Below are 19870 nucleotides of genomic sequence, written 5' to 3'. Positions count from 1 at the left end.
GTTTCTGTGATGTATTATGCTTACGAGTAACGGCGACATGCGAGCGTTTTGGATTTGGCGCAATGCGTTCATTAGTAGTAGTATTTGTACCTGGTTTGGTTTTGCTATTGGGAATCATGGCTTATCAGTGCCAGAAAGTTACAGGGAATCATTCAGACGGATGATGGATATCAGAAAATTACCTGGCTAAGACCAGGTTGCTGGGCCAAATGTGCCATTTGACGGCACAGCCTTCAAGGGAACGCCTTGGCCGTCGATGGTCGAACGCTGAACATTATTACCCCACCAGCTTAGCTGGACACCGGGGAAAACGAGAGCAAAGAAGATGACGATGGCGGATATGGCTAGGCCAGAGTCGAGAGCGGCAGATAGGACGTAGTTGTACTGTCGTTACCGAGTCAGTATGAGAACTAGTCACCTAAATTCGGGATGCAAGTCGTTGCATTTGAACTCACCTTTGCCCACCATTGAGGGAATTTGCCCTTGAGCCACTTATTAAAGATGAAGGAGACGACAAAAGCCGAGGTGTAGTTGATCCCTGTGGCGGGAGGAACGTTGCCCGTTCCTGCAAAGAAGAGAGGCCAGTGAAGGTATCTCAGGAACTTATTTTCTGGGAATCTCTTCTTGAGGAAGAATGTCACCACGGGTAACAGTGCCCCAATCCAGAAGAGATGCAACAGACCAGAATATATCTTGCCAACGCTGTATAGCCGTGCTGGGCCGATGGCACCCCAAACGATGCTCGAAGAGAAGTTAACCCGTCCTTGCGGGCAGGTGTAGCCATTGGGCTGACTTTCGTGGCAAATGTCCTTGACATGGTTCAACATCCACAAGAGAACGGCATTTTGCGTGAGAGAGCCCGTGATACAAGCCGCCAATTGGGCTACAAACAGCGTTCTCCGGGGAATCTTCATGTACAGGCCGAGCTTCATGTCCGAGGAGAAGATCATGGCCTGGCTTAGACCCGTGTAGGCGTAGAACTTGAAAATAAGCATGACGATAGGCTTTCCCGGTATGGCGTATCCCGAGATGATTTCGCCCAGGACCGTGAGTACGTTGCTGTTGAGGTTTGCGACGGCGTAGACGCTGCCGGTCGGGATCAGGTAGATCAGAGCTAATCCAAAGGCCACGAAAACGCCCCAGACAGGCATTTGGGTTTTGTAGACCTCTTGCACGATGATTGTCAACACCAGCACGGCGGCCGTCATAATGCCGTACCACCACCATGGTGTGTCTTGGTATCTCTCGATCAGGCGGGTGTGGATATCCTTCTTCCTGCTCGGTTTAAATGCGCCGATGATGTCTTTGTAGTAATTAATGAAGATGTACGTCGGCACGCAGGTCATTGTCGCAAACGATATGCCATAGCTGAGTGCGAAGGTGACGGGCATGAAGAGGGGGCTGTATTTCTCGTACTCCTCCACGATAAAATTGCCATCTTTGCCTACTACGCGGGTAGCATTGTAGATCTTGCCAGTATTGTCGTAGGTATCTGCGCCTGAGAAGGGGAGGAATGCGGTATACCACGTATTGGTGTAGTATAGAATCGGTGTTACGAGAGCAAAGAGGATGACCCATCCAGCAAAGACATTAGCTTGCGCCCAGAACGGAACGACCAAAGGCGATCCGTTATAGGCGATCTGAGACCAGTCAAAGGTAATGGGTAGATAGGCTAGGCCCGTCGACATGCCGAATAGATTGTTGACTACAACGTTGTCTGTGCCTTGTCAGTGGAACTGAATAAACATCATACAGGTATTCGACCTACTCGGAGCAGCCCAGCAGACAAATGCAAAGGTGCTCAGACCAGTAAACAGATACCCCGGAAGCCAGTACCAGAAGAACCCCCCGACAAAGACATAAAGAAAGAACCGATATCTTGTGATCCTCCAACCGTCTGCGAAAGGGTTCGCCCGGCCATGAAGTGTCTGAAACAGCGCAGCGTTGGCCAGTGTCGATGGCCAGATCATGTGAGGAGGCTCTACGATGAAGCGATACGCCAGTCCAGCCATACCAAGACCGAATAGCTGCATCGAGAGGCCTAGCAGGAATTGGTACGCGACCGGTGTATCGAGCCCGTAGAACGCCGACGCTTTCTGCGCTTGAATGATGTCAGTAGCCCACGATGGTCCAAAAGATAGGTTGGACATGATGGTGATGACCGCGTGCTCCTTGATGTTGAAGTAGTGGTCCGGATTGATCACCAGGTCCCAGCGGCCGAAGACTCGCACCTTCTTCACTGGCAGGATACGGGCCACAGCGCATCCGACGGGGTAGGCGATGAGTTGTGCCACCAGAGACGAGATGGTGACGCCCGGGTACCTCATAGAGAAGAACTGGTTGATACCGGAGCCGACCATGGTGAAGAGGACGCCGAGAACCCACATGCGGAGCGTGTTGACGGGCATGGACGGGTCGTCCGTGTTAGGCACGTTAGCGCGGACTTCAGGGTACGGCGAGTTGTCGGACTCGATGTCAAAGTGCTCCTCAATCTCGTCAATGGCGTAGGCCATCGCCTTGTCTAGGTTTTCGGCATCGCGAGCCTCCTCGTCGGGATGCAACTGCGGCCCTGGAGAGGCCACGGCCGTCTTTTCGCCGTGCTGGTCTGTTGTGCTAGACATGGTGGCCGAATCTTGGGCCGGAGAATGTTGATATAAACGAGTGGATCGTTGAACTGGTCTGATCGATGCTACTGATGTGGAACGAAAACTTTACATAAGTCGTTATATACTATTTGCCGTCGAGCCGAGTATAAACCTCATTCGGAACGAACTACTCGGTATCGACCTTCCTTGGAACTGGTGGACCCATCCGTTGCACTCAGTCCATCTTGACCCGATCTTCAGACCCCGCAGTCAAGATAGGCTTTACGCTGGTGTTTCCCCATGGTACACTACCTACAGCGGAGCAGGGGAGGCAATACTGTGGAAGGTCCAAGCTATCTGGCCTGTGCTGCCGCGACGGGATCAGTGGCTAGTTTCTAGCCATTGTTTTCGTTGAGAGATGGTAAAATGCACGAGTAATGCGGAGTCGTAAAAGCTTGTTGACATTTCCAGGGTTCCGATGTTACATCTCCGAGGTTGATGAGGCGGGGGAGGGCGTCGAAGATGGAAATGGTGAGGCGGAAGGGAAGGTCCAAGCCGGCAGAGACCCCTGAGATCACTTGTTTGGACGTGCGCTCTAGCGGCCTGGCGCCCCAATAATGGCCTAGTTGGTAACTGTGCAGGACGAGGGGAAAAACAATGAGCCAATTAGATGCCCATGTTTTGACCAAGTCGATCCTCTGTCATAGAGTTCATGTAGTCTCGGCGTGTTTGTACCGACTTGAGGACTACATATCTCACCGAGATACGGAAACTCTCTCAGACATATTTCATCTTTGAAGTAGTGATAGTTTGTATTCGAAGTCTGCTCCCTTGCACAAAGATAATGGTAGTCATTCGTCAGCCATGACCGTCAATACCCCGCCTCTTTCAAAGACCTCGAGCATTGTCATTCTGGGCGCGTAAGTCTAACATAACCATACCAGATCTGGGCATTACTGATCAGACCTGATCAGGGGTACCTTTGGCATCAGCACCGCATATCATCTTGCCAAGCGTGGCTACAACAATATCAGGTGTCTCGATCGTCATCCCATACCAAGTCTCGATTCTGCAGGGTATGACCTGAACAAGATCATCAGAACGGAATATGATGAGCCGCTGTACACTGAACTAGCGCTTGAGGCACTCAATGCTTGGAGAGGTTTAGAATGGGAAGGAATCTTTCATGAGACGGTTGGTCGACGTTTCCCACAATCATTATCGCATATTTCAGCCCCTGATAACCTCATAGGGACGCATCGTGACAACTCTAGGGGACCCACTAGCAGAGAAACACCTCAAAGAGTCGTATGAGAATCTCAAGAAGGCTGGACAGGCTGATAGTCTCGAGCTGGTGGCGGGCAAAGAGCAAATTGCCACACACGTTCCGCAGCTCCGTGATGCAGACGGTATCGAAAACTGGAAGGGCCTTTGGAACAGCCAAGGTGGCTGGGCCCATGCCAAGAAGTCTTTAGAGAAATGGGGTAAAGCAGCACAGGATATGGGTGTTGAATTCATATCAGGACCTAAAGGCACGATGACTGGGCTGAGCCTCGATACTTCGGGCAAGCTTGACGGGATCAAGGTTGCGTCCGGCGATGTTGTGCGTGGGGACAGGTATATCCTCTGTACAGGGGCTGCATCACCTGAAGTTCTACCTGAGTTGTCTCAGGAGATGTGGACAAAGTGCTGGTCTTTGGCTCATATCGAGCTGAATGATGAGGAGGTTGCCCAGTGGAAGGGGATTCCCGTCGTGGACAACTTTGAGCTGGGCTTCACATTCGAACCAGACACAGAAACCAGTAGGTTTATACGACAATGAGAGACAAGGATCTGTTTACTGACATTGCTTGGAGAGTGGATGAAGATCTGTGACGGATCCCCAGGTTACCAGTACCGAATCGGCACGTACACCGATCCCTCGGGTAAGGTAGAGCACTACTCAGTCCCTCGATACGCGAGTGCACACCCCAAAGACGGAATCCCCGATGAAGCAGCTACAGCAATCAGGAAGTTTATTGATACAGTCATGCCACAGTTCTCTGGTCGACCGCTGCTGGGTGCGCGAGTCTGCTGGTGCACCGACTCTCCGGACTCTCACTGGCTCATCGACAATCATCCGAAACATCCATCACTACTTCTGGCGACTGGAGACTCTGGTCATGCTTTCAAGATGTTTCCCATCATCGGCGACTACATTGCAGATGCCTTGGAGGGCAAAGAAAGGGGACTAAAAGAGGAATGGAAGTATGGCAATAGAAAGTCGAAGCCTGTCGCTACTAGGCCTGGCACGGAGGTGAAAGACCTTAGAGATATTATGCACCTGGAGGCTGCATGGTGAGCAAGGAAACCTTCTACCTCGAAGTTGGGAGACTTGGTGCTTGAAGACAGCGTGCAGTCTGTATTGCTAATCTAAAAATCGAACGTGTCCAAAGTACGCTCAACAAACAATAGAACAGCGTGAAAATATCATCCCCTGAGACTGCGATGATCCGGCCATGGCACCTCATACTCGACCCGTGTCTCTGTTGTGACTCTGATACCGCTCATGCTCGCCACTCTCTGTGGAGGGTCTTCTTTTGAGTCATGTTCTCCCACCGGCTGTACCTGGTCGACAAGGGTTGAGGCACGATGATCTGGGTCCCTTGGGTTCGACTCGATGATGTTCTCGCGGCGATTTCTGCTTTGTTTGCGAAAAGCATTTCCGGACCAAAGCTTCGCAACATCCTCTCTTGACCCATTTTTCGGCATGTCATTCGAGGATAGCGACAAATCATCACGCGAATGCAGCTCGTATGCCTCTGACTGAACGTTGCGCCTCTTCTTGTTGGCTTCAATTGTGGTAGAGTAGGGATTTGAGCGTTGGTACTTTTGATAATCTGGCGTTGTCTTCTTCGTCTTGGAGCCGCGTGCGGCGACGTGGGAAGTCACGAACATTGGCAGATAGCGCACGAAGAAAGGCTTGAGTGCCGGGACGGAGGCACACACAATTCCAGCGTTGACTTCGATGGATGCCCAGTTCAACTGCCTGTCAATGTCAAAAGTGTAATCCTTACTTTTGAAGAGCGGCGGTAGGAGGATTGTACGTCTGATGGCACATAGACAGACACTGCAGAGACGTCAGCATGCGATTGTGCACCTTCGCGTGAGAAGTCGCTTACAAGCCCCCTGTTGCAAATAGCAGAATCAACGACAGCTTTTGTCGGGCTGCCATCTGCAGGGGGATGATGATCTTCAGAGGAAGAATAAGGCACACGACATCCATGATGATGTTGGTAGCACTGAGCACCAAATAGACGGTGTTTTTGTCGATGCATATCGCTCCCTCTCTAGCCGAGAGATCCCATGAAGCCTGGATTGGCCTGCAGCTGAGAACGATGAGAAAGAGGTATGCCAGTGCGTACGAAGAGGCGAAGCCAATGAGGGTCATTGTAATAATTCTGAACCATCTTTCGGGTGATAGACGCAAGTACAAAACGAGGAGTGACAACTTCGCAGTAGTTACACTTAATGAGTAGACGGCTATCGCAATGATGCTGTGCTAGATCGTTTTGTCAATCGGGTGCGTCCGTGGAAAGAACAAATGCTGAAGTTCATCTGACAACCTCAAGAGAGGGTTTTAACTTACAAGCAGGAATGAAGGTGAATAGTCAGCTCGCTCGACTTGCCAAAGATGGGTGCCCACGCCGAGCTCGCACACTTCTGGAATTAGAGGCGCCCTCCATAGGAAGTGGTCGGAATAGTCTCACATTTGACGGATAGTCCATAGAAGATTATGGCCAGAACTAGCGAGATGCCGATGAGATCTGGATAAGGGCTCATTAGAATAGAGTTCACAAATATATGTTAGGAGAATACTCACAGTCATCGGGACCAAGGCCTCTTCTCACCAGGGATAGCCTTGTGAAGGCTCGCAGACCGACAAATATGATGGATAGCGAAGTCAGCGTTCCACCCAGTATCAACGCCCCGGCTGTAATAGTGCCCGCATCGAATCGTCCTTGACCATCTGGCGGCTCGGCCATGTACCTGGGTTCGGAAGAGGCCATCGACACACCCAATGACGACCAAGCCTTCAAGGCCGATCACAAAGAGGTTACTGGTGGAAAAGGGAGGTCAAGAATAGTAGAGAAGCACAAGCCACGGCAGGACCAAAACTCAGTATCCGGGAATTTGGGCTGTTTTATTCCTGCGGAATGGTATGCTGGGGTCTTGGCCATCCCTTGGAAACTTGTGTCACTCCACCGGGCGGCGTGGTGCAGGCCACGGGGGAGGCTCCGTGCTGACATCAAATTGACAAGCAAACCTGAATGCTCTCGCAGAGTGTGCACTCCCAGCAGAAGTCCTCTTTTTTTCACAGGGCATCTTTCGCGAGCTTTGAGTGGACAACCTGCCAAGCGGAATCCATGTAGTCTCGAGCGTACCCGCCCAACCGGCTGTTTGTGATGCATTGGGGAAGAAAATAAGCAATATGTTGTCTGAGATTCGAGGTTTAACCTAGTTATACCCCTCCTGAAAACTTGACAGGAGAAGTGACATTTGACAGGTGTGTGCTTTGCCATTGCTCAAGACCCTCTTTTCGGGTTTGAGGACTTGGAATCGAGGACCGTGACACCACAATTTCCGTCCGGATGCAATTCACATTCTGACTTGGTTTCTCACCTTCTCTGAGTGGTCCGCAGTTCACTTCGCAACACCTGGGGATTTCCTCGCCCCCTTACTGCCCTAATACTGTCCGGGGGCAGTCATTCTCCCCCTTTTGACATTGAGCTCGTCTCCCTTGTTCAGCATCCACCGTTCTACGGACAACCAAAGAGACTAGGGGGTGTCAGGGTTGGATATTCGAAAAAGAAATATTGCTCACTATTTGGAGGTTCTGCCAGTGGTCGGCTCAAGTTATATGGGGCTCAAGGCTCTACAGCCAACCCTGTAAGAGTCTGGAAATGCACTGATCGACAGGTATTGTTCGGATGCCCATAGCAGGAGACCTCTTCCTAAAATACATTTAGAAAGATAGAGCCATAGATTCTTATGCTTCTATTCGGATTATGAGGCGTCATTGAGTTAGCTTGTATGCGATCTTTTGAAGCTCAGTATGTGGTTCAGAGGATACTACCATTGATGCTAATGTGGTTGACTCCCTCGTACTGATTTCCTAGTTATCTCAAGTAACTCAGACAACGTGGTCTTGGTATTGAGATCCAGCAATCATCTCCCTACTACGATTTCTAAATCCTAGATCTACTATTTCTCATCGAAAGATACCTTATCATGATTTGAGAGGCAATTGTGTATTCACTGCCAAAAGTCCTAGCCATCAGCCTTCGGAGTACACGTACGACAAGCGCAACTTAGCATTGTCTCCATTCTCGGATGTAGGCCAATAGCGCACCTAACACCTGGTGATCGGTTGCTATATTTTCCTAATCTCCCATTGAAGCCCCGTAACATGTCTGTGCCGCTGCTAGGGGTTGAAGTTTGTTTCCTTAACTTACTTCAAGTCATTGGTTGGGGGTTCCGACTTATCAGGTGAACCACGAAACGTTAGCACCTGGTTTCCTTGACTCGCAAGGTGGGAGACAAGAATCATATCCGCTCCAAGGGGTTGCCAGGATTCCCTACACGGCACGCTCAAGTGGGTGCTGCCATTCTCGTGTGTTTTCCACGGCCAAATGTTCAAAGACCAACAAGATAATCTGAGTGTCTTTCATTCCGGAGGCTTTTGGCGTGTCCCCCCCCCCCCCCACCCCCCCCCCTCCCCCTCCGCGCCCGCGCCAAGGGGGGGCCCCCCTTTCCTGTGTTTTTCCCCGCCAAAATGTCAAAAACACAAAAAAAAAATTTGGGTTTCTTCCTTCCCGGGGGCTTTTGGGGGGCCCCCCCCCCCCCCCCCTCCCCTCGGGAGTATCCTCATTTGACAGTTTGTTGCCTCTCGTTATCGTAATGTGAACATAAACCCATGTGCTGATGCCTTTGTATGAACTTAGACGCCGCAATCAATCATGGAGTTCTAACTGCTGTAAAGGTGAAGAAACTTCAATTCCTCATGGAAATTGTGCCGTTTTGGTGGGAGATGATGGGTGCATGGACAGTGGGTTCAATGTATTGATGCTACCCCTGGCCTGTTGGCTTGAAGTGTATCCTTCCAAATCTCCATCTATACTCCCTGTAATAGTCGATTTGTATGTCATTTGCGTTACGGATTGACTTGTCGTGCTGGTGGGCGATTGAGGAGGCGCACTCGGTGTCTGACGTCTTTGTCCGGTCGATTCGTTGGTTGCTCCTGAGAGAGGTCTTCGCGATCCTTGGCTGCCATACCTGGAAGTTCCCGAGCATGCTAACAAGGGCCGCATAATCGGCACACATGCGCAAATGACTGCAGACGTTGGCTCGGCCATACTTAGGAGAACGAGCGGCACGGCTTGGTAGAACCCATCGATCCCGCTGGTAGCAAGAGGCAGGCTGACTATTCTCAGCACGGAGATCGCGCTGGTGCTGCAATTTGTTCAGGAAGACGACCTTTGAAGAGGCAGGTTATATTACTTACAAGATTCCCACCCCAAAACTGGAGATTAGACCAGCTTTTTGCATTGCTGCAAGGCGCATCTGTCCCACAAGTGCCAGCGGCAGTATGAAAATGACGATATCCGTCGAGAGATGTACGGCGGCGTTGACGTAGCCAAATATCAGGTATGCCTTTTCCCCAGGCGAAGGGACATACCCCGGCTTCAGAAAATCTCGCATAACGATTCCGCCGAAGAAGAGCAATCCTATGAGTGCTAGGAACATGATGCCCAGGAAGATGTCGCAGAACAATATTATGTGAGGCAGAGCGAATGCTCGGCGGAACTGCAGTAAAAACGTTGCTTTAATGAAACCGAAAGATAATTGGTACATAAGGACTGTTGTAACCAAGTACTAAGACCGACGTCAGCCAAAGTCTCGCAGGTTTGGTGCCGACTGTAGATCATGTGTCCTGTTGACTTACACGAGAATTTTGCTGTATCTGATCAAATGTTGATCTCCAAAGGTGCAGCCCAAGACTACCATACACTACATCTGATGAAGAAATTCAGGATCAGTCTATTTGCTGACTGAAATATAGTGAAAATCCAGGAGGGTTTGACTTACTGCATAGTACCATGGCTCCTTGGACAATCACGAGCATCTTGTATGATAGTGTTAGTTGTCATTTGGGGGACTTCATAGCGGGGCAACCTTGAACTCACCGAAGACCACATGAACACAGAGTCGTCGAGTTGCCATCCTCTCAAGAGGTAACCCCTGATATAAACCCGAATGGCCATAAAAATGGCAATCAATACGATGAACATTGATGTAATACCGATGACTAAAGGCTGCCTCGTATCACTTGGCAAGAATGCTCCTGGCCCAACCACCCCTGACGGTATAGTTGTGTTGCTCATACTGAAGCCCGTGGTCGAGACCAAACGAAGCGAAGTAAAGGACCTGCCAAGATCTGTTGGTTTTGTTTGCTCGATATAGGCCGTGTAAAGAGAGTCGTACACATTCGTTTTCATGAATCCGATAGCATTCCAGAAAGACCCCTGCGTCGTGAAGTTTCCAGGCTCACACGCGCGCCCGAGTGCTTGCGTATTTGTCGAAATATAGGAAACCGTGAATCAGAATTCAAGAAGAAAGAGGAGATCGGCGTCACTTTTCCTGAACCGAACCCCCCAACTTGAGGACCGGTGCGGTTGAGTCGCTGCTATGTATCGGGCTGGCCGCATTTGGTGGCGGATGTGTCTTGGACTGATGTGGCCGCCGCAAACTGCCGCGTAACTGCAATCCTAACCCGCATGCGGCTTCGGGGACGCCATCCGTACGCCGTCGATCGAGGCAAGCACCAACTATTTGGATTCTCTTCGGTCTATTCCTCGTCAATACCCGAAGACTGTGAAATGGCATGCGCTACTTCTTTGTTACTGATCGTAGCTCTTGCGTAGCGCACCACGTTTCATTCGGCTCTCTATGCGGACCAGTATCTTGACCTTGAGGGCCAATTTTGATGGTGCGCGCTTGTTCTTTTGATGAGTACAACCGCTTACACATGGACTGTGAGACTACTAGCACCACCACCGCCAAGCTACATCGTCTTTTCCGTGGCTCATAGTCAGTCCGGGTAAAGCGGCAACGGCCACCTAAGTTATGAGCTTGGTAGCACAAATATTTACGGGGCATTCGATTTTATGTACCCAGTTGCCAAGTAAAGTCTCTCAGTATATTACGTGTCTCAACTATATAAGATATGCGTCTAATGCTTTGTGATCATCACCCCATGTAGGATGGCACCTTTTAGTATGCCATAGAATGCTAAACCCTTACGCCATGCTTCAAAAGTAACAAATAATCTTCCCGAATAATTCCAGAAATTTTACAGACTAGGCTTAAATCTGCCTCTGATCCGCTCGCCGAACATGTAAAAGACGAGAGGAATGGGGATGAGTGCGACCGAGATGAACGCTAGCAAACTGTTACCCCATCCGAGCCCGAGGGCGTTGTACATTTCTAAGCCTCCAAGAGGAAGGAGCGCCCCGGCTAAAGATCGAAGAACAGCCAGCGCGGCAGTGACAGAAGCTGCATATCGGGGGTATGTGTCGAGGAGGTAGTTCTGAATGCACATCTGTTCCTCATGTCAGCCAACACCCTTCCATTCGATACGCATTGGGGACTTACCATCACACCCATAAGTCCAATGGCGAAAATGACAACTCCAAGCATGGGAACGATAAAGTGAACACCCTTATCAGTTGTCCATCCATAGATGAAGAGACCGATTGGGAGAACCACACCGCAAGGCATGGTCAAAACCGGAGTAAGACGGGCCTCGGGTCTGTGAACGAGCCCCTTCTTCTTATTCCTGATGACGATGAAATCGGTGAGCGCACCGAAGGTGCCGACACCAATCATCATACCGATACCGGCAGGAAGGAAAGTGAGACCGATGGTTCCCTCATCGAAGCCGTATTGATCTCTGTAGACGAAGGAGAAGGTTGTGATGAGGAGGTAGAGGATACCATATGTGATGGCGACGTAGAGAGCCATGAGAGTGACGATCGGTGTGACGAAGAGGAGCTTTATAGGTCGGACGATGGCGTGCTGGAACTTGTGCTTCGTGGTTTGGCCATCATCGAGCTTGCTTCTGAGGTTCGTGTTGCCAGTTTCCTTGCGGAGCCTGGCTACCTTGCGTTCAAGAATGAGAGGGGCGAAGGTCTCCTTCATCATGAACCAAGAAAGAGGAATGAAGATACCACCCTACAGCTTGGTCAGATTTCGTGCACTGCTTAGCTTTCAAATCTCTCGGAGGAATACATACCACAATAGTCACAAGCCAGTACACCCACCTCCATCCAGCAGCCTTGATCAAGTAGCCTCCGGCGACGGGACCAATACAAGGGCCGAGAAGGGGTCCTAAGGCCCAAGCGGACATGGCTCGACCTCTCTGCTCAATTGGCATGATATCTGCAATACTGCCACTTCCGATGGTGACTGGCACCGCACCAGCCAAACCCATAAGGAAACGGAACGCCATCATCATGGCCATGTTTTGCGAGAGGGCCGTGCCGACGGTGAAGATGGTGAAGAGAATGTTGCCGTAGATGTAAAGCCGTGCGCGACCAAAGACCTCACTCATCGGAGCGATAATGAGGGGGCCAAAGGCAAAGCCGAGGATGTAAACTGAGACGACGAATGTTGCTACCGTGGCCGAGGTCTCGTGAAATTCAACCATGATTTTGGGAATACCGGGGGCGAACATAGAGGATCCCTGGGGAGAATGTCAGCTTTCAGTCAGCTTATAAATGCGTTTCAAGCCAGCTTACAAGTGGTCTGTTGAGGTTAGCTGATGGGCTTCGTCTTTGGGTTCTGGGGTACCTTAGAGGTAGAACTTACGTGACAAAGGTTAACATCGAAATGGTAGCGATATTCAACCACTTTTGCTTCATGGGCCAGTTTTGAGGGTTTTCAGGATCGTCAGGTCCGTCCCAATCGACGACGTTCGGGTCGTGGTGTGCTTCCTTGTCGGCATCTTGTGTGTTTTCTTCTGGCTCCTGGCGAGACTCGGGTCTGATGGTTGCGCCTTCGAGATCCGAGGCGTTGGGGCTGATTCCTTTCTCAACATCCACTTCTCTTTGGGCAGAGTCCGAAGACTTGAGATCCGCCATGGTGTGCTTTGATTTTCCGGTGCTACGCCTGTGTGTTGGTAGCACGTCTAAACCGATCGTGTAAGTCGTTTGCTGTGTGTAGGTTTCCGGGAGAATGGTTCGGCGTGGTCGTTATTTGTATGTAGAAACACGAACTTCTTGGCTTGAGCCTCAAGGATAAAGCTGAAAAAATCAACGGGAAGAAGGTTACATTATATTCGTTGCGGGAGACCTAGAATCGCATAGCAACCCCGGGTCTTCGAGAAGGGGTTCAGGTCCGATTGCACAAAGTTGTGCCATGGCTGGACCATGCGCCGCACTAGTTCGTTGGTTTCTCCATCAGCACACCACGAATTAAGAATCCGAAAGCGAGATTCACTGATAATGCGATCGCGAGCCTCTCAGCGATTGGACGACACTGATGGGCGCAGGGATCATACCTCCTTCAACATTAGACGGCCTGGAACCATTTGATGAACAGAGGCGGCACTGACATGTCAGGACACGGGGCATTGCGTACTGATGGCTCGTTCTGGCGCAGAATTTTCCTCGCTTTCTCGTTCCAACTGTGGCTTACCAACGTGTCGGTGTCATTCCAGCCTGATTGCTGTCAGGAGACCGAGCACTTCTGTCAAAATATTAGACGACCAAGCTTGGGTTACTGGGAACTGCCTAGACCACCGGTGATTATTTCACTCCCTAAATCCGGGGGGATGGTAGCCTCGACATCTGAGTCCCTATGTCCGTATCGTCAAGGAGCACAGAGATAGACATCAATAACTTGAATTGTCGTGCTGAGCTAGTAGAGCCACGTGTATGGCGGATTACGACTTGAGCGTGGAACGCAAGCTAACAAGTGCTTAAATGCCCATGATGCCTCAAAATGGGACAGTCGCACGACCGCGTCGGGCTCTCTCCTTATTAGTATGTTGTGGCACATGGAAAGCGCCATCAGTCTTTGACCGTATTCGAAATAGTATGCATGTTTTTCCCAAAGAATTCACGCTGTTTGTCCCCTTAGTCTTCGGGATAGGTCATTCGGGCCCGGAGTTGCATAAGTCAACCGGAGCATGCATAACTCTCGCCGGAAGGTGGCGCTCCCGCCGGCCAGGCCCCTGCGGGGAAATCAACACTTTAAGATTGGCATTCCCATTCTCATCCCCGAAGTAAGACGCGGATCCTGCCGCAGCGCGGGCTCTTACAAGAGCCCGCTCTTTTGAATCCCGTTCTCTGTCCAAGGCAGAAGCTGCAAAACGACAGCGAATGGGATTGAAGGGTTTGTACCTTATTTGTCTGTTATATGACCCCAGCTGTCGGAATTAGGGTTACAATCCGGCGAAGCTTCGATCCTGTGCCAGCTTGCCAGGAGGCACCTCACTGAGTGGTACTACAGGGGCCAAACCTGAATACGCGGACTGCTAGTGTTATACGAGGAAGGGGCTCTGAAACCAGTCAACCACACTCTTGAACCCATCCCCTACAAATATCTGAGTTGGCGGCCTTTCACAGCGCTCCGTCTGGCGTATTTACGTCTCAATTTCTCTCTTAAATCCGTACATCTTACTTGAAAAATCTATCGAAATGCAGCAAACCACTAATGTGCTTTTTGCAAGTGTTCTGCTTTTAAGGTGATGTAAGATAGTCGACTGCTGAGTATTGATTGAAGTTAAAAGGTGAGCAGCACTATCGTTCTCATTTCGGTTATTCGCGCGCATATTGTTTTATATATAGACGATTTTTATTAATATCCTTATTATAAAGTAGTTAGTTCGAACCGTAGTTAACGAAGAGATTAATTAAATTATATAAATATCTATATAGTAAGTATAAAAAAGAGGTTTTAATTATAAGTTAAGTTAGTTATAATAATTATAAATAGGGTCCCTAATTAGCCCCTACGTAATTAGCTATATACTATAGTTAAATTAGACTTTTAATCCGATATTAACTTTTTCTTTTTTTTATTAATTTTATTATTATAATTAGAAATATAATTCGACCTCGGGCCCGTTTACTAAGTTATCTCCCTTTCCCCTTTTTTTTTATTCTTTTTATATAACCTATTTTTTTATTTATATAATAACTTTTTTATTACTTACGAATTATTTTAATCCTTTATTTAGTACTACTTTTATAAAAGCGTTTACGAAATTATTTTTATTATTAACTTAATAAATCTTAAGTATTTTACGCTTTTTATATAATTACTTAAGGGCTATAATATTAATTATAAACCTTTTTTTTTATCGTTCTTAATTTAATAAAGTATTTATATAATAAGTAAGAATTAGTATAAATAACCGTTAAAATAAGTAAAAAGCTAAGTTAATTAATAATTTTTTTTAGTATTATTAAAATTACGTAAGAGAAGTTAATACCGTTAATTATATTATAAACCTCTAATATTAATATACTTTTTATTACTTATTTATTTTTAATTAACGAGTAATAAATTATATTATTATATATAATAAATTTGCTCTTATTTATACTCTTATTAACTAAGATAATAATATACCTTAATTATAAAATAAAATTATTATTATTTATAAATAACTTATTAATAAAGACGTAGAGCTTATTAATTATAAGGTTAATTAAGTAATAAACGAGGCCTTAATCGAGATTTTTTTATTACTATTTTAGCTACTTATTAAATACTTTAACGTTTTATTTAATTAGATTTATAGTTTATATTACCTTAGTATAATTAAAAATTACTTTAGGTTAATAAATATTTATAATATATACCCCTCGCGCGAGCTTAGTTTTATATTACTTTTTAATATTAGTTACGTTTAGATTAATAAAGTTAATTTTCTTACCCTACCCCTTTTATTAAAAAATAATAATTTCCCTTTTAATTATAAGAATCCTATTATTAAATACTAAGGGGGTATTTATTATAAAGACCTTTTTTAGTTTCGCTACGAAGCCTACTTTTTAAAGCTCTTTATCCTCCTTTTTTATAAAATTAATATTAAATAAGCTTAATATATCGTTAGTTTATATTTTAATAATCCTAAATTAATTACTTTTATATTTAAAAACTAATAAGTATAAGTCGTATATAGAAATAATTATTAATAATTAATTAATATAAAAATCGTAATAAATAGCTTATTAATAAGTACCCGATTTTACGAGCCTATATAGTAGCTTAAGTACTTTAATAATCGTACTTTCTAAGTACTTACTAACTATTTCTTTTAGTAAATAGGCTAGGATTTTTTTTATAAGTCCTATAACCGATTAGGTATAGGCCTAGGTAATATTATAGCTCTAAATCTCATATCCCTTTTTTTATAATAATATTATTAATATTATTATTAATTATTAATTATAGCGCTATATAGTAAATAATTATATAAATAGCGTCGCTTTTTTAACGTTACTATACCCCTAAATTACGTATTTAGATTTTTTATATAGCTAGGGTATTCCTTTCTTTTTAATCTTATAAACTATTTATAATTTAAATATATAAAAATTTATATACTTTTTTAAGTTATAGAGGATAAATTAATAGACCCTTTAATTATAAAGAGTATTTATTTTAATAAGATCTAATCCTTTATACGGCTTTTTAATAATTATAATTACGTCTTCTTTATGTAATTTAATTACTAGCTCAAAATCGGCTTTCTTTTTTATTATATAAAAAATATTAATTACCTCGTTATTAATAATAAATTACTACGTTAAGGCTTACTATTATAGCCTTTTATAACGTCTTATTAGTAATATTAGTACCCTTTTAATAATTTCCTTTTCTTTATTATTTATTAATACTATTATAACGATTTTATTAAGGATAATTTCCTATACCTTTATTATGGGTTATATAGTTTCCCTTAGCTCTTTTTTTTTTATAAGTTAGAAATTACTTCTTTAAGATTTATATAATATAATTTAACTATTATAATTAATATTATAAATAGCTAGTTACGATTTCTTATAACTATATAAAAGCGCTCGTTAATAAAAATTAACTTATATAGCCTAGCCTATTATTAAGTAATTTCGCGCTATATTTATATATCTAAATTTAATAATATATTTAAATTACCCCTTATATTGGGCCTATTATATGTAATAATTACCTCGTTAACTTATTTTTTTATATTTATTTTACGTAGTACTCGTATTACTTTTTTAACTACTTAGGCTCGTTAACTTATATTTAATAATAATAGCGAGACTAAGGTCGTTTTTAAATATACTCTAAATATTAATAACGTTAATATAAGCCCGTTAGGCCCTATAATATTATTATAGTATTTAAGTATTATTTAAAAATATTTATTATTAGTAAAATTAGGATTTTCCTTTTTAATAATTTTAAACGCCCTTTTTAGTTATTAATATACCCTTTTTACTTTTTTAATATTATAATACGCTTTAATAAGTACGACTTTTAGCTATATATTATAAGCCGTTATATTTTTTCTAAATTTTATTAATTTAAAACTAGTACTAATATCGGTTTTAATACTATTTAACGGTCCCTAATATATATTAATTTATCCCTTTTATAGGGCTACTTATACTATTTTTATTTATAAATTCCGAAAGAATTACCTTATTTAAAAAAATATAGCTATATTAATTATATATAAAACTAGCCGATTATTTAAATAAAAAATATTAATAACGATTTTCTAATTAAAGTTAAGCTTATTACGTAATTTAAATTTAAATTTATATAAGCTCTACGTATTTATTTAGTATTAGTAATATACTTTTATTAACTATTCTAGCGCCCCTATTTCGATATTATTATTACTTAATTATTTTAAAAAGTTATATAGCTTTATAATTAACGGGTACCCAAATTTTTAGTATAATTATTTAAGCTTATTTTTCGTTAAGTAATTAATTAATTTCGTATTATTAATAAGCTTTATAAACGCATACCTTTATTATTATTTGACTATTTCGAAATACTTATTATTAGAGATTTTATTTTTTATATTATTAAAGATAATACTTAGTTAATCTATATTTTTTAAGTATAAGAGAAATAGGGTATTAATAAGTAAAATATAAAAAGTTATCGTTCCGAAGTACGTCTCTATTTTTATTATACTTAGGGTAATAATTTCCTTATTTAGGCCGAAGCTAATCCTTATAATACTTATTATTAATATATTAAGTATTACTAACGCGATCTTCTATAGTATTTAAAATTACCTTTTTTTTTTATTAACTATTATAATACCTTAATATTTAGGATAATCCTATAGAAATTATTTAGGCCGTATTTTTTGCTTATATAAAATATTTATATAAGCTTAGTATTTAAGTAATCTAAGGGGTATAAAAAAGACCCCTCTAGCTACCCCTAGATTTACTTAGTATTTTATTCTTTTTTTTTAAATATTAAGAAAAATAGCGTTTTTTTTTAAGTATTATAAAAAGGGAATTAATATACCGGCGTTATAAATTAATATACTAGCGTCGCTCTTATACTAGCGTTATTATTCTATTTTTTAATTAGTTTAAAAAAAAATTATTAGTATAGTTAAATTCTGCTAGATACTTATAAAATATCCTAAGCCTTTATTTTTTTACTTTTTTTATATTTAAGTTATATTATTAAGCCTCGAAATCTAATTTATAATATTTATTTATAATAGCTTTTATAATTAAAATTAGAGACGTTCCTTAGGGCTAATCTTAAAGTAATACCCCTATTAAAAGACTTTTCCTTTTACGAGAGTAATTATTAATTAATTACGGCCTCTTATTATTATCTAGCTAATTATTATTATCTCCCTTTTTAAAAAGTAGCTACCTTAGTATTAACTAATTTTATAAAATTAGTAATTTTAAAAAGTAGCGCAACTTTATTACCGAGTTCCTAGTTAGTATATTATAAAATACGTAACCTCTTATAAATAATTACTTTAATATAAAGTTTATATTATATTTTATTTATTATTTCCCTAAAAAAATAATAAAAACCTAGCGAACTACCCTCTTATAACTTTTTTTAAAATATAACCCCTTTTCCCTTAGTAAATAGTCTTAATAACTTTTTTATTTTATAATAGAATAGTTTAGTAATACTTTTTAACTTATTAAATAAATTATTAAGACTAATTAATAATTAATAATAATACTACTCCGATAATAAGAATATATCCGTTAATAATAATAAATATAGGGTTCCTAAGTTAACTTATTACCTTATTTACCCTTATAGCTATTTTTTACTTAAAGCAAAGCGTTTTTTTAAATTATAACCTCTTATTATACTCTAAATAACCGATCCTCCTCTCTTTTTATAACTAAAATCCTAAACTTATTAATTCTTAGCGATTTAAAATAAACTTATAATACCCTCTTTAACCGAGTTAATAACTTTATAAAAGCTAATAAATTTAGTATTATAAAGCGGAATAAGTATAAAGCTCGAGGCCGAATTATTTAATATACTTTTTAATATAATCGTTTTAGCGAGCTTAAGCTTATATAAAATATTAATATTTAATAATATAAGTTTTATAAATATAATTATAAATAGTAAGTTATTATTAAAGCTTAAGAAGAGGATAAGTAGCTATTACGTTATTATTTAGACCCTTAGTATAATTAGTATAATTATAGCCCTAGTTTTAAAACCTCTACGTACCCTTTATATTATAAGCTTATTAAAATAGTTAAGGATATTATTAAAACTATAAATTAACGAGTTAGGATTCGGGCTTATAATATATATACTATTATCTAAGAGTAGTTCTTAAAGTCCTTATTTACTTAATAAAATATTTATAATACTAGGGCTTATATAAACTAAGAGAAACTAGCTAGATACTCGCTAACTATAATATTAATTAAGCTATTTAATAAGCGAGATATTTTATATATAATAAAATAAATAAACGACGAGCTAAACCGCTTTATTAACCTTATCTAGACCTTTTTTTATTATTTCTAAATATAAAAGCAATTCCTTAAAATAATTAGCTTTAATAATACTTATAATACTAATTACTTTAAGCTCCCTCTTTTTTAAGTTACTAAGTAGACCTATTTTAGATCTATTTATAATACTACGTTCGGCCTTATTAATAACGAGAGATTAGAGGGTTTTTAGTTTTTTTTAATAAATATCCGCTA

General features: G+C 42.2%; 5 protein-coding genes across 5 annotated transcripts; 1 reads left to right on the top strand and 4 right to left on the bottom strand.

Moving 5' to 3' along the window:
- Nucleotides 1-186: 186 nt before the first annotated feature.
- CABS01_03879 (OPT family small oligopeptide transporter) lies at nt 187-2621 on the bottom strand (the record flags this gene model as incomplete). Its single annotated transcript, XM_060537251.1, has 3 exons — nt 187-384; nt 456-1717; nt 1769-2621. The coding sequence occupies 3 exons, from the start codon at nt 2619-2621 to the stop codon at nt 187-189; spliced, it is 2313 nt and encodes a 770-aa protein (XP_060391509.1).
- An 828-nt stretch (nt 2622-3449) lies between these two features.
- CABS01_03878 (FAD dependent oxidoreductase) lies at nt 3450-4926 on the top strand (the record flags this gene model as incomplete). The annotated part of the gene is made up of 4 exons (XM_060537250.1): nt 3450-3505; nt 3560-3779; nt 3838-4387; nt 4442-4926. 4 exons carry the CDS (start codon nt 3450-3452, stop codon nt 4924-4926), a joined length of 1311 nt encoding a protein of 436 aa, XP_060391508.1.
- A 128-nt stretch (nt 4927-5054) lies between these two features.
- CABS01_03877 (uncharacterized protein) lies at nt 5055-6634 on the bottom strand (the record flags this gene model as incomplete). The annotated part of the gene is made up of 5 exons (XM_060537249.1): nt 5055-5694; nt 5747-6126; nt 6214-6284; nt 6335-6391; nt 6448-6634. The coding sequence occupies 5 exons, from the start codon at nt 6632-6634 to the stop codon at nt 5055-5057; spliced, it is 1335 nt and encodes a 444-aa protein (XP_060391507.1).
- A 1992-nt stretch (nt 6635-8626) lies between these two features.
- CABS01_03876 (uncharacterized protein) lies at nt 8627-10123 on the bottom strand (the record flags this gene model as incomplete). The annotated part of the gene is made up of 5 exons (XM_060537248.1): nt 8627-9077; nt 9130-9500; nt 9571-9641; nt 9714-9750; nt 9812-10123. 5 exons carry the CDS (start codon nt 10121-10123, stop codon nt 8627-8629), a joined length of 1242 nt encoding a protein of 413 aa, XP_060391506.1.
- An 854-nt stretch (nt 10124-10977) lies between these two features.
- CABS01_03875 (major facilitator superfamily transporter) lies at nt 10978-12766 on the bottom strand (the record flags this gene model as incomplete). The annotated part of the gene is made up of 5 exons (XM_060537247.1): nt 10978-11226; nt 11280-11858; nt 11920-12369; nt 12425-12431; nt 12495-12766. 5 exons carry the CDS (start codon nt 12764-12766, stop codon nt 10978-10980), a joined length of 1557 nt encoding a protein of 518 aa, XP_060391505.1.
- Nucleotides 12767-19870: the final 7104 nt, after the last annotated feature.

Source organism: Colletotrichum abscissum, assembly GCF_030869225.1.
Source record: "Colletotrichum abscissum strain IMI 504890 chromosome Unknown Scaffold_7.1, whole genome shotgun sequence".
NCBI classification, from domain to species: Eukaryota; Fungi; Ascomycota; class Sordariomycetes; order Glomerellales; family Glomerellaceae; genus Colletotrichum; species Colletotrichum abscissum.
This window is presented reverse-complemented; position numbering and strand designations above follow the sequence as displayed.